The following is a 14767-nucleotide window of genomic DNA, read 5'->3' as shown; positions in this document are numbered from 1 at the left end:
TATTTCAGAAAGACTTTTATACTAAATGGCTATATGAAGTGAACTTTTAGTTTTCCAGAAAGTTCAGCATATTCTCTGGGAGTCCCCCAAACTGATGACATACTGAATGGATATTCATCCTAATTCCTTCTCCCCCAATCCTTCTTACCAGGTGTGAGGATCATGCTGGGTACTACCTCAGATTATATGAGACTGAAATCAACCAGAAGTGAGTAATACTAAAGAATATTTTGGGAAAGTAGACGTGTTGAAAGAGGAAAGCGCTAACAGGGTGAAAGTGGGAACAGGGTTTCTGGTTGGCACAGATGGCACCACTCACCATATATCGACTTTTTCAGAGACAGGTTCATTCCGTATCACCTCTGGCGCCATCCATGCTACTGTGCCAGCGAAGGACATCTTGGTACTTTTATCACTAAGTTCCTTAGATGTACCAAAATCTGAAATTTTTACTGCATCTGTGTGAGTCACTAAAACACTTTAAAAAGAAATAAAGAAAACATCCAGATCGTTAGTATTAATGAAAATCACGACTAACCGGCAACTGAAGATTTTATTTGCTGCCCCCTACCTTGCAGAATTCAGCTCTCGAGTTCCAGTACTACTGGGGCATTAGCTACACACCACAAACAGCATCATTCATACTTGTGAGGTAGCATAGCATAGTGGGCTTTCTACATCTGGTTTTATCCTGCCTCCACCACTGCTAACTGTGTGACCTTTGCCAATTACTTAATTCTTCTAAGCCAGTTTTCTCATCTGTAAGATGGAGACAATTCAAGTCACAGTATCTTATCCACAATTCAAAAATCTCCAAAAATTCTTTATAAATATTTTTTCATATATGTAAAGCAAACTCAATTTATCCCACTTTGTGCGACTGTCAAAGGTTTTGCTGCAGATTTATGAATGTGGCTGATCATAGGATGTGGCCCCAGACTTCTCTGGGGGTGTAAGATAATGCCCTATATTACATTTCTGAAATCATCTGACTCCAAGAGCTTTGGATGAGGGATTATGGGTCTGTAATAATGGTCTCATAGAATTTTCATTTGAACTAAATGAGGTAATATATGTAAAGCACCCATCTCAATAAACATTGGTTTTCATCCTTGCTGGTCTCAGACAACTCAACAGGAAAAACACTTCTTTTAAAACACTGTTTAAATGATGGCCAACTAAAGTCATGCATGGGACCATGACACAAGGGATTCACTATTATAAAAGGCTAATAAGTATGCTGGGATTCCATTAATGTTGATAAGGAAAAGCAGGAATAAATTTAAGCCTAGGTAGATTCCACACAAGTCATGTTATACTTGTTACAGTAGTGATCTGGGTTGTGACTTGGGGCAAACTTCTTTTGCTAGCCTTAAAGTGAATGAAATCTAGTACCAGTCAAATCCAGAGAATTAGCATCCACACACACTAGACTGAGTTCACTTGAAATAACCTGTTTAGAACTTTAGAATGTTAATGAGTTAGGGTTTCAGAGGCTTAATGATATAGAGACTTAATTTTAACAAGAAGTCTTAATACTCAAATAGTATCAGAATCGAGGCGGCTAGAAAACAGAAAACTTCTCAATCTATCTCCTTCCTCCTCTATGTGAACCAGGAACTTGACATTTGTCCCCCTCCCTGCCAATGTCAGATGGCTCTCTACCAAACAGTTCATTGCTTATGATTGCTTTAGAATACCATCATCCATATCTTAACCCTGGTTTTGTATGTGACATATAAAATTTACATAATTTAGGAATTTTTATTTAATCATGTTAGTCTTGGTGAAAATGCGTAAGGATTAAAATATCATGGGATATCTGAGATAACTGGAGAATTGATGGTATCATATACGCTGAAAATAAAAAAAGTTGATAAGCTCCTAGTAAGAAAAACACTAGAAGCTTCCTCTTCTGTCTCTTTTGTTCTGCTCATTATGGGACCTGTTAGTATGACAAGAGGGAATAGACTAGAAAAGATACAACATTGGGACTTTTGTGAAGTCTTCTGAGACAAAGTTGGGGTCACACAGCCTAAAGATTTAACATAGGTAATGAAATCTCTCTTTACAGCAGATTGACCTTTGTCTTCTCAGTGTCAGCTTGGAACCCAAAGAGGCCAGGGCTGCTGGAGGTTCGGGATGGTACTGATAGCAGAGGGAAAGACTTACTGGATAACAAACTTATTGCTCTAATTTTTATTTTTTATTTTATTTTTTTAAAAGATTTATTTTATTATTTATTTTATTTATTTATTTTAGACTGCATCAGGTCTTAGTTGCAGCACTTGGATCTTCACTGAGGCATGTGGGATCTTTCGTTGCGGCGTGTGGGCTTCTCTCTAGTTGTGGAGTCTGGGTTTTCTCTCTCTAGCTGTGCCGCGCAGGCTCCAGGGCATGTGGTCTCTAGTTTGCGGCATGCAGGCTCTCTAGTTGAGGTGCATGAGCTCAGTAGTTGTGGCACATGGGCTTAGTTGCCCTGTGGGATCTTAGTTCCCTGACCAGGGATCGAACCCGCATCCCTTGCATTGTAAGGCAGATTCTTTACCACTGGACCACCAAGGAAGTGCCTGCTCTAATTTTTAAATGACAAGAGTTAAAGAGAGTAGCATGTGATTTACATATCCTAAAATTTCCTGAATTCTTCCTCTAAAATTAATTTTTTTTTTTTTTTTTTTTTTTTGGCCACTCTGCCTGGCTTGCAGGATCTTAGCTCCCTGACCAGGGATTGAACCTGGGCAGCCACTGGACTGCCAGGGAATTTCCTAAAATTAATTCTTAAGGAGAACAAGGTGGTTAAGAAGGAGGCCATTCAAAGAGGTCTTCGGCAAGTATTTTGTGTACTTCACGTGTGTGCAGTGGATGACAAAAGCAACAGATTGTGTGAAAAATGTGACCAGAAGGAATGAACACTATAATAAAGTTTATTTGCAAGTAAAGCAAGGAGAAGGTTGTTCAGTGAGCTAACTACTAATAATAAACATTGTTGAGAACTATGGTGATAAATAAGAGCTGCTTTGAAGTTGATAATCAAGGACAGATTTGTATCTTCCATGGAGAAGAGGCAGGATTAATTGTGAACCCCTCATCTTCACATCATGAGGGAGAATGCAGTGGTCTGTGGTCTAAGTTCTGGGTTCAAGTCCTAGCTCCATGACTTTGGGCTCTGAGTTCTAGATTTTCTTTATAAAATGATATTTGTTATATCTATTCCATACATTTTTGCTAAGATCAAAGCAGATGTGATCATGGATATTTTTAAATGTTGTAAACCATGAAAGCACTATGCAAATATGTTTTTGGAAAAAGATGAATTCTTCTCTGCTTCTCTAAACAAAAATGTGGTGGGAAATAATGAAAATAATGTTTAAAAATAGGAGCTACACTGAAATATACTATTTAATCAATTCCTTTTCTTCCTTCATGCATTTTGGGGAACTGAATAAACATTCCTCTTGAAGTGGTTATTGGTAGCTGAAGAATCACTTTGAAAACAGGTTACTAGAAACAGCTCTGCTTCTCTTAAATAACCAATTTATATTATTTAATGGGCACTGTGAGCCTCATTACTACTCGTTTCCTTCTCTGCTTAGACTCTAGGAAGCTCAAAGCCAAATTCATAAGCCACCTCTAACAACTGTACAGAATCTTATGGCATACATTTTGTGAACAAGCTTTAGTTAACGTTTTTATTTTCTCTTTGCCTCTGTTTCTTATCCACTTTTATCCTGTTGTATACATTTCTGAAACTCAGTTTTTTTAAAATTGGTTTTTTGGGGGGAACACACTAGGAAAACAATAAGTCAAGCCTTCCAGTGGGAAAGTCTGGCATTAATTATCTGAGATGATGGAAAGTGAATACTTTAGTTAATATATTTTGTTTCATAGTTGTACAATTAAAAGGCAACAAAAAGGGAAAACTACTGTCGGTGCCTGGACATATCTGCCATATAGGTAAGTAGGTTAACAATAATCCCCCAAACATGCAAGTAGAGTTATCCACTGTGCTAATTTAAACTGAACTGAAAATATGATGTCCAGAAGCTTCAACTATGGTTGATAAAATTCCATATTTCAAAACAATAAAACAAAATGGCTGAAAAATTAGCTCCAGAACTCACTTAGGTGATTTGAGATCACGATGAATAATTTTATGGAGGTGTAAATAATTCATTCCACTTGCAATTCCTGTGGACCAATCTACTAGCAATCGAGGTGTGATCTTCCTGCCAGCTCGCAAAACCTCATAAAGTTGTCCATGGGCACAGTATTCCATGATGATACAGTAACATGGGGCCTGAGTACAAACACCCCTTTCAAGAAAACACAGACATGTACATGAGTACACACATACATATAAACATATATGTATACATATTTATATTTTAAGAATATTTAATAAATTTAATAATTAAGACCAGTTCTCTGTCCAAATTATTTTAAAAATGCATATAATCTTTCCTGATCCTTAAATTACCATTTAAATCCCTCTAGTCTACATGTTTCTTTGTTATGCACATAGACAATTTTAGTTTGTTTTGTTCACTTTAGATATCTATATGCTATGTTATATCAGTGCTTTTCCTGTGGGACCATTCCATTCTAGGACAAAGAGCACCTTTCTCTGAGACTTGTGTAGGTTGGATATTTTAGATTGTTAAGAATAATTTAAATATCTTCCTTTAAAAATTAAATGGAAAGTTTTATATATAGTGTACAGAGAGAATTCAAATAAAATATTGCTATTTTAACTATTTGTTGAATTTCAAATTACTCAAACTTAAGATAACTAGACTGAGGACCAAAAGAATCAATTTTCTATGTTATAGAGTAGCTGAAAAACATTTCTGTTTAGAACAAAAATAATGTTACACAATGTATTATACACCTATGCAGCCTCTATTTTCATCAATTCCTACATCTTCTATGAAGCCTTTCCTGATTATTCCAGTCTAAAAAAAAATCTATCTCTTCTCTAATTTCCTATGCTACATATTTGTTTTTTATATGCAATTTTTCTCTCCCTGTACAGATTATCGGTTCCTTAAAGGAAAAGGTCTTCAAGTTCTTTTCTTTCTACCACATAGCTTAGAAGTTCACAGCAAGTCCTTGACAAATATTTTTTAACTTCACCTGAAAGTTCTTTGCTGATAAGGCCTTTGAACAAACAAGTACAGAGGCAAGGGGTAGGAGGAAGGATACTAACACGAAAGAACATCCTCTATTTGTCAGGCATGTTTACATGTTAGTTAATTGTCTTATTTAATCTGCCCCAAACCATTGTACGATAGATATTATCTTTTCCATTTCTACAGGTAAAGCTCAGCGAGGAAAACTGACTTGTCCTAGGATCATACAACTAATACATGACAGAGCTGGGATTCGAATCCAGTCTGTCTACTTCAAAGCCCATGCTCTTTCCACTTAACTACGCTACACTGCCTCCCTTCCAGCTTTTAAAAGTTTGTATAGACAAGCATATTGGGGATTCCTATATTAATACTGTTATCCTATAAAAGTGGGAAAATCATATTAGCTCTACTTCACAGTTTTGTTTGAGAATCAGAAAAGAGAAGAAAAATTACCATGAGCAATTCTCTGTGTCTTATTTCTTAATGATACGTATGCCTTCCTCCAAAAGAATATCGTTATTCTACCTACAAGACTCCCAGCTAAAGTCCTCAGCTAGCTACCAATTTATGTCCTATCTCTTAGGCTGCTGTAAGTGCTGAAAGAATTTAGAGGTTGTGACTTGTGATCATGTGAAAGTCTTATAACAATGGCAGATTATGAATAAGTATAATTAGTTTTTATTTTCCCTGCCTTGATGTGCCTGTCAAATACCACAAAGCTATTTCTATTACTCTCCTATCATTTTCTAAGCTCCCCAGAATTCTCATCTTGATTTTTAAAGAAAAAATTTTCTTAAGTTTCTGTTACTTGACTTTCAGGAAACCTCAGTGGAGCACAAGTATACAGCAACAGACAATTTAATTTTTACTACAGAGAAATAATGAATAAGGGCAGAAATAATGTAATGTGCTTAAGAATATCAAAACAAATATTTGTTTGAAACTACTCAGCATCTTACTCAAGTATGTTTTAACTTGTCAAACAAACATTGACACATAAAGGGCCTAACAGCGATATGTTATACACTTTTCATCTTTCTTGACTGACAAATGAGAAGCAATCATTCCATCAGTCCTGTACTATGACAAGGCTTCTTAGTAGCTATAAATAACAGCTCTATAATCATTTCTAATTGCTACCTTTTCTTCCCTTTGGCACTCAATTTCATTAGGAACAGGCAGGTTGGGTTTTCTTAAAAGATTGCTTAAAAATTGGAAGAAAAAGAGAATATAGTATTCCTTTCTTGCACTTCCCTTCTGTACATGGTTCTTACTAACTTCAAAAGAAGCTGAAAGCACAGCAATCAGTATCCTGAGAGATGTACTAAAATCTAATCATGCCTTCATATCTTCCAGACGCTTCTGAATGATTCATTGGCCAAGCAACACATGGCACAGATGGCTGCAAACATAACACTGCACAATGCCTCAAGAGCATGGTGTAATGGGCCAGGGACACAGTCTCACTATTGTTTTCCATGTAGAGGTAAAGACAATTCAAGCATCTTCAGCCTACAGAGTTGGACACCAACAGAGCAATACTTATCCATAATGCTGAAAACTGTATATGCAGGTAAGAGGGTCAGAGGGTAAAGCAGGGAAAAGACTCAGAGGAAAAAGGAAGAAACAAAAGAAAGGAAGGAAAAATCAAGCTTCTTGCACTCATTCTCTGAGGACACATTTCTACCTTCAGTAACCCACGACATCCTGCTAGAAAGCCCTCTTACCTGAGATTCATAGCCTAGTTCACTTCGGGAGGCCAAAAAGCCATGCTCATCTATAGAACATTCAGCGTCTCAAACCTAGCATACCAGTGATTTAAGCTTAAAGTTTAGTTAAATAAAAGGCTCTTCCTTCCATTTACGAGGGTAACCATACTGTAATGATGATCCTCTCAGTGAAGTAAAATGAATGAAAGAAGTGAGCCTCTGACAGACTTGTCTGCTTAAAAATAATCCTCCTATTGTCTTGAGAAATTTATCATCTTGGGAAGGATTATAATTGGTCTCGATAGCATTTTGTTTTAGTTTCACATCCTCCTGGCCCTCCTAGGGCAACCAATAATAGAATCACTACAGCAACTGAAGTTCTCTCCCATGTCCTCTGCAGGGATGTTCCTTCCACAAGGAAATGAATCCAAGGACTTCATTTAGTATCCCAGTTGAATGCTTCTCTTCTTTTCACACTTCTTTCCCTTTCCGTAAGCGGTCTTGTTTGGGAGTCAAAATTCAACCTCAATACACATTTAAACCCACTCTACAAAACTTGTACCCATGATTTCTATTCCTTACTTTGGGGATATATTTCCAATTAGAAATTATTGCATGACATGTTTAGCTTTATAATGAGAGTTTTATTGAGGAAAGGATTCCTCTTGGGGGCTGGAGGAAGTCCCTCCTAGGTTAGGAAAAGGGAATTTATAAGTTATTCTACTTTTAGCTATAGGCTTATTGGTCATACTATTTTCCAGAATTGAAATATATATAAATTCAATATATATTATATAAAAATATACCAAGAATCTCTAATTTCTAATCTTTCCTCCTTCCTAAAGGCTTTCTTTCCTGTTCTTCACCTTTCTTCCTCTTAAGCCACTCATTATTCATTTGTTCAAGCCTAGGGCAAAATTTCAAGGCTGGTAAGAGAAGGAACTCAAGGGAAAAGTACAGGGAGAAGAGATTATACATATTCAGAGCTCAGCACTGCCAAGTTTGGTGCCTTCTACAAATTTACCTCTGAATCTTTCCATTTTGCTAGGGATCCCTGTTAATATTATGAAAATAAGGTACTAAACTAGAAAGATACATTCACATACTCTTGAAAACAACCACTTTGTGAAATAAATATAGCATTTAACTTACTATCATCATTAATTCTACTATTATTAGATTTAGAAAGCTGAGTGTTTGGCATTCCTTGAAAATGGATCTGGCAAAACCTGAGGCAGGGAGAAATACTCTGAAGGTATCTGTTATTACAAGTTAATATTTAAGAACGGACACTAATAGAAACTAGTAAGAAAATACATCTCTATTTACAAGGAACTAATTGTTCTCTGATCACTTCAGATGTTAGCTTTGTTTTCTTAACTGAATTTTAGGATGTTCAGGTTATCTTGAAGTAGCCTCTGTTATCCTACTGATAATGACATTGATTCAGCAGATCTGACTGCTTGGCAGGAATCCACCTTCTCCCTCTCTGTCCCTTCCAAGAAATATGTGCTCTGGCAAAAACAACTATTAAAGACTATAAAATCCTTAAAGACATGATTCTAATATAATAGTTCTTTGGTACCCTCCCAAAGCACCTAGCACAGTGCTAAGTCTGTAGAGTGTTCTTAACATGTCTTTCAAAGCAGGAACTTAAATGTATATACTGGGGGAAAGAAAATCTCTCTATTTCTTTAAAAAAAAAAAAAGCCTTGACCTACTTGAAAGCGATGATGTTAGGGTGCTTCAACTTCCTCAAATGCTTGATATCCGTCTCATTCTGCTCTCTTACTTTCTTGATGGCCACCTCCTCCGCTCGGAACTTGCCCAAGAAGACAGCTCCCTGGGCTCCACTACCCAGCCACTGCAGCTCTGAGATCTCCTCAAATGGCACTTCCCAAGTATCTAGGCACACAAGTGAGAAACAAGCTTAAAGAGATCTCAGTGGCCCCTTGTAGAATGCTCAGGGGCCATTCTACAAGGCCACTCTGAAGGGACCAACTTCACCATCACCCAAAATGACCTCTATCCTTTGTCTCTCACCCGGAAACTCTCCAAAAGATATAACCTTTCTATGGGTCTTGATACCATAGATAAGATATTCACACGTATTAGTTTGTATCAATTTTTAACCAGTGAAATTCAGCAGATCAGAGATCTCCTCCAATATAATCATCTGAACAAAACACATCCTGACACTCCCACAGCCCCACCTCCTCACTTGAAGCTTGCATGTTCAGTCAGTTCACCTATCTGTCTCTACATCACCATCCCTACCCCATCACCCATTATGTGTTGCTTTATTCCTCTTTGAATTTCTAGTGCAGGTTCTCAATTAATACTTGCTGAATGAATTTTCAGTGATACTCTCCTAAAGATCTAATGATGTATAATAATTAAATTAGTATTTACCTTTTATTTAGCACTCACTATACGCCAGACACTAGCATAGTGCTTTAGATCTGTCACGTGTTTAATCCTTACAACAATCCTATAAGTCTGGCCTTATTACGGTTATTTAAAAATGAGAAAACTAAGCCATAGGGTAACCATGCCTTAAGGAACTTAATCAAGGTCACATAATTGGTAAGTGGCAAAACAGGGCCCAGGACTCCAGAACTGGCTTGAGTCCAGGGACAGTGTTTTCTCTATTATACCACATTATCTCTCATGAAGTATTTGGGAGAGAGGGTCATTAGTCATGATATATTTACTCATATAGATGCAGTATTTTCAAGTTTCTGTTTTTCTTAAAGTTTAATTTCTTTTTGCACCAAAAATGTGATAGGGGTCATTTCTAAATGGTGGCATTATTGATGATTCATGTTATGTCATTTATCCTTTTCTGTATTAAAAATTTTAAATCATAAGCCTATATTACTTTTATTTTTATTTTTAATTGAAGTATAGTTGATTTACAATATTGTATTAGTTTCAGCCTATATTATATTTAAATGAATAAAATGCTATTTAAAATAGATCAAAAATTCAATCAATATGTGCTTTAATCTCATGCAACTTAAAAAGACGACTATAATCCATTGATTATACTTTTTGCCAGTGCATTATCACTGCACTGGTCAGAAATGAACATCAAAGAACTAAGAGCCCCATGGAGTGAGGAGAAGATGATGACAATGCTAAAGGTTATGAGAGATTCTTGTCAGATCACCAATCACTTAAAGGCCACTGTTTGCAGAACACTGAACAAAGTAGTGTTGAATCAGCTTTGAAGATATTCTGGTCTTGAAAGCAAATCAACTCACTACTAAGTCAATGAAGCAAGAGCAGAAAGAGTAGAAGGGAACTACATTTCCCTCTTTTCTAATTTTCTTTAACAGAAAAGAAATTCCGTAGATGCTTAATAAAATGTGGTTTCTCATTACAAAGGTTAAAACATGACCTTCAAAATATAAATACATAGAGCAGAAAAAATTATAGTGAGGGTGATTAATAGCATGGGCACTTGTCCCATTCTTCGGGTATGAGCAGTATTAAAGGTTTCTGCTCTACTGAAATTGAATAGATGCTATACAAAAACAAATCTCTCTACAATACAAATAGCTCACAAATATGAAATCACCAAAGAAACAAATTTGGGTGGAAACAGTAAGTTACAGACGACTGCTTTTAGTATCTTTACAGCGTCTAATGACTTTCATCCCTATAGGCTTATTCATGTGGCACACATAGGACACAGGTATTGATGGCACACTTAGTTTTACTCATTAGGGGTCCAGTGAAGAACTAAACACAGTGTCATTTTGACCATTCTGGGGGCTAAATAAAGTACTAGCACTGGATTCTGAGCAAGAACATAACTGGGCAATATTTCTCCAAATAACTCTATAAAAGCCCAATTTTTAATACATAATTACTAAAATTAGACAGTCTTTAGCTGTCTTTTTTTCCTATTTACGCAATCTTTATTTACTGTTAAGTACTAGAAAACATTAGAAAATACTAGAAAAAGCAGAAAAGCACATATTTTATCTGAAATCCCAGCACATATTCAGTTTGCATCTTCTCTTTTAGTCTTTGTTTATATGTATACAGCTATGTCAGAGTTGTATGTGATGTATAATTTTTTCTACTTTTTTCATATTATGTATTCCCCATGTATTTAAAGTTTTTATTATAAGCTTAATAGTTACTTACTGTACCCTCTTACCTTTTTATGTACTTGTGTTTCCACTTTTCTGTTTGCTAAGTTAAATTTGATACTTTTTTCTTTCTTTATATTACTTCCTCATGCTCAATCCTGAGATTAAAGAGTATAGTTTCCTGGTTCTTGGTATACATTCCAAGTTGCTATCCAAAAGGATTTTTCTAGTTTTTGCTGACAGTAGCAAAGTATGAGCAAGTCTCTTTTACTACAACTTTGCCAGCAATGAATGTTGCCGATTATTTTTTGGTGCTAATTTAATTAGGTATAAAATAGTGTTTTATAAGTTTGCACTACTTTAATTGCCAGTGATATAGGATATTTTCTCCACATTTGTTTAATACATCTTCTTTGTATGAATTATCAAATTTATCCCTTGTCCATTTATTTATTAGGGTCTTGCAGTTCTCATAAGCTCAAAGGAGCTTTCTATTTCTTTGGTACATACGAAGAGGCTTTTTACAAAAACATTTTTCTTTTAATTTTACTATGTTTTGAACAAGATATTTTTATAGTTGCTTGTCATTTCCTTTGCAATTTCTTCTACTGCCTAATCTATCTTCTAAGAGTGATCTACAGTTGATTTTTTAAAAGTTTAACCTTTACATCTGAAGTTTATTTTGTTGTATGGTATGAGAACTGACACAAATTAATTTTTTTCGTAGTGCTATTTAGTGATTCAAAAAACAATATGTTAAATAATCCTTTCTTTTTACATCATTTTATAATGTTTATATTGTAATTTACTATATATTTTATAAATAATTCCTATTATTTAGTATTTTTATAAAATGAGAAATAAATGAAGTATTAAAATACAAATGATAGGATGGAGGGACAAGATAGGGGTAGGGGATTAAGAGGCACAAACTACTATGTATAAAATAAATAAGCTACAAGGATATATTGTACGGCACAAGGAATGTAGCCAATATTATATAATAACATTTTTTTATTCTGCTTTTTTTAAAGATTTTTTTTGATGTGGACCATTTTTGAAGTCTTTATGGAATTTGTTACAATATTGCTTCTGTTTTATACTTTGCTTTTTTGGCCGCGAGGCATGTGGGATCTTAGTTCTCCGACCAGGGATTGAACCCGCATCCCCTGCATTGGAAGACGAAGTCTTAACCACTGGACCGCCAGGGAAGTCCCTATAATAACTTTAAATGGAGTATAATCTATAAAAATGTTGAATCACTACGTTGTACACCTGAAATTAATATAATATTGTAAATCAACTATACTTCAATTAAAAATAAATAAAATACAAATTATAAATATATTTGGCACTCAAATACCAAAGGTTGATATTATAATAAATAACAAAAATTTCCTTGACCAACAGTAGCTCACACCTGTGTTAATTCATCTATGTTCAACCAAATCTTAATTGTCCATGGAAAAATAAAGGGGCCGGAATTGGTAATTCAAGAACACAGAGTGTGAAGTAATACTTCAACCACCTTTCCATCAATTTTTTTTTACTAGAACTGACTACCAGAAGTAAAATTGATTCATGTGATTTAGTCCTCTCTGTCCATTTCCAATGTCCTGATCGATATCTAGTAGGGAGTCAAGGAACAAGAAAATGGCAGCAAAAAGAACGTTAGCAACAAGGATATACAAATTGGGGGCCTAGATCACTGAGGAACAAGATAACAAACCTTATAATGATGGAAACTGGCTGTGCTCCCTCCAGGGTTAGTCCCAGACTTTCTGCTGCTTTTACAGCTGTCCCATTGGTACTCTTCCCCAGCTTTTATCTTCTCTCTGATTCATCACTATGACTACTATCTTAATTCCAATATCCACCATGATCCCTAGGACTGAGAAAAAGCCACATGCCCACTCACTTTAACACATAAGTTCTCCTTTGTTTATTCAGACAAATCTATGACAATACTTGCTTTGAGACTGGGAACTATTTGGCAATAAAAGATTTCACATATTACCTTACTTACGCTTCACTACCAACATACTAAATGGGAGATGAAGATATCATTAAAAAATTTTAATCAAGTGAAATTTCCTCATAATACCAAATGCGGGGACACATCTGTTATATGTACTATCCTTTGGTTGACTGTAATCCAGGATTAAAGATTAGCTCCATGATCCCAGAGCTGACGAGAAAAAAACTACACTTAGTTTCAGGCTAGTGAATCTCTTCTACAGCCCACGGCAACACCTGCTCACGGTATGATATCCTGTCATTTGCTGAAGAGCTGGGCAGCTGCCTACCCTTGTAAGCTTAAACTGACCAAGAATGTGTCTTATTTGTTCCTGAAATAAGCCTTTCTGAAGGTCACATAATCAATCGGAACACAAATTAAATACAAGGTTACAGAACAATAAAGAGTTTTAAAGACTTCTTTTAACAGACATAAGATGTGTCTGTTAGTCTTCTTTATGAGTCTGAACCTCTGCGTTTGGATCCTGAGATCTCCAAATTGCCACCAAAATAATTATTAGACTGGACAAGTTAAGACCCCCAAAACCAAATGAGTTTATCACATAAGCAGATATTAGTAGGTTTTGTAGAGAAGAAGGAACTTCTAAAAAATAATAAATTAAGGGTGGGTGGTTATGGAATGACAAGTGATTTTTATTTTCCTCTTTGGATTTGTCTTTATTCCCAATTTTTAAAATAATAAAACTGTTTAACATAGGAGTCCCCAACTGCTGTGTGACAAGGAACAACTCTTTAATTTCCCTGAAACCTTAAGATCATAGAGGGAAAAAGAGGGTAGAATGTGCAGGGTATGGAGAGAAAACAGACAGACAAAACCTAGGGATTGAGAAAGAATGCTGTGGTTGACAAATCCTGGAAAGTATACCTGGAGTGGACAGATTTACAGGTAAATCCCAATATACTTATGGAGAAGGGGTATAGATGGGGAGTCTGGTATTGGTTTAAGAGAAAGTATTTCAGAGTCAATTTTTAAAAAATTGAAGTATAGCTGATTTACAATGTTGTGTTGATTTCTGCTGTACAGCAAAGTGATTCAGTTATACATATATATATACAATCTTTTTCATATTCTTTTCCATTATGGTTTATCCCAGGATATTGAATATAATTCCCTATGCTATATAGTAGGACAGTATTGTTTATCCATTCTATATGTCATAGTTTGCATCTACTAACTCCTAACTCCTAGTCTATCCCTCCCCCACACCCCCTCTCCCTTGGCAACCACAAGTCTGTACTCTATGTCTGTGAGTCTGTTTTTGTCTCATAAATAGGTTCATTTGTGCCACAGTTTAGGTTCCACATAAAGGTGATATATGGTATTTGTCTTTCTCATTTTGACTTACTTCACTTAGTATGATAATTTCTAGTTGTATCCATGTTGCTGCAAATGGCATTATCTCATTCTGTTTTATGGCTGAGTAGTATTCCATTATATATGTACCACATCTTCTTTATCCATTCTTCTGTCAGTGGACACTTAGGTTGTTTCCATGTCTTGGCTACTGTGAATAGTACCGCTATGAACATAGGGGTGCATGTATCTTTTTGAATTATAGTTTTGTCTGCATATATGCCCAGGAATAGGATTGCTGGGTCATATGGTAATTCTATTTTTAGTTTTTTGAGGAACCTCCATATTGTTTTCCACAGTGGTTACACCAACTTACATTCCCACCAACAGTGCAGGAGGGTTCCCTTTTCTCCACACCCTTCCCAACATTTGTAATTGGTAGACTTTTTGATGATAGCCATTCTGACCGGTGTGAGGTGGTACCTCATTGTA

General features: G+C 35.7%; 1 protein-coding gene across 3 annotated transcripts in view; it reads right to left on the bottom strand.

The window, feature by feature from the left end:
* Positions 1-14767, bottom strand: part of MAP3K13 (mitogen-activated protein kinase kinase kinase 13) — a 172383-nt gene that overhangs the window by 28366 nt on the left and 129250 nt on the right. For all 3 annotated transcript variants that reach the window (XM_081236061.1, XM_081236059.1, XM_081236060.1), the window contains 3 exons: positions 8563-8746; positions 4122-4313; positions 320-478 (listed from right to left, as the gene is read on the bottom strand). In XM_081236061.1, coding sequence (XP_081092187.1) covers positions 320-478; positions 4122-4313; positions 8563-8746 — 535 coding nt within the window. The remainder of the gene's footprint in view (positions 1-319; positions 479-4121; positions 4314-8562; positions 8747-14767) is intronic.

Source organism: Mesoplodon bidens (genome assembly GCF_964165515.1).
Source record: "Mesoplodon bidens genome assembly, chromosome: 5".
Taxonomy (NCBI): domain Eukaryota; kingdom Metazoa; phylum Chordata; class Mammalia; order Artiodactyla; family Ziphiidae; genus Mesoplodon; species Mesoplodon bidens.
Note: the sequence above shows the minus strand (reverse complement) of the source record. Positions and strands in the feature narration are given on the sequence as shown.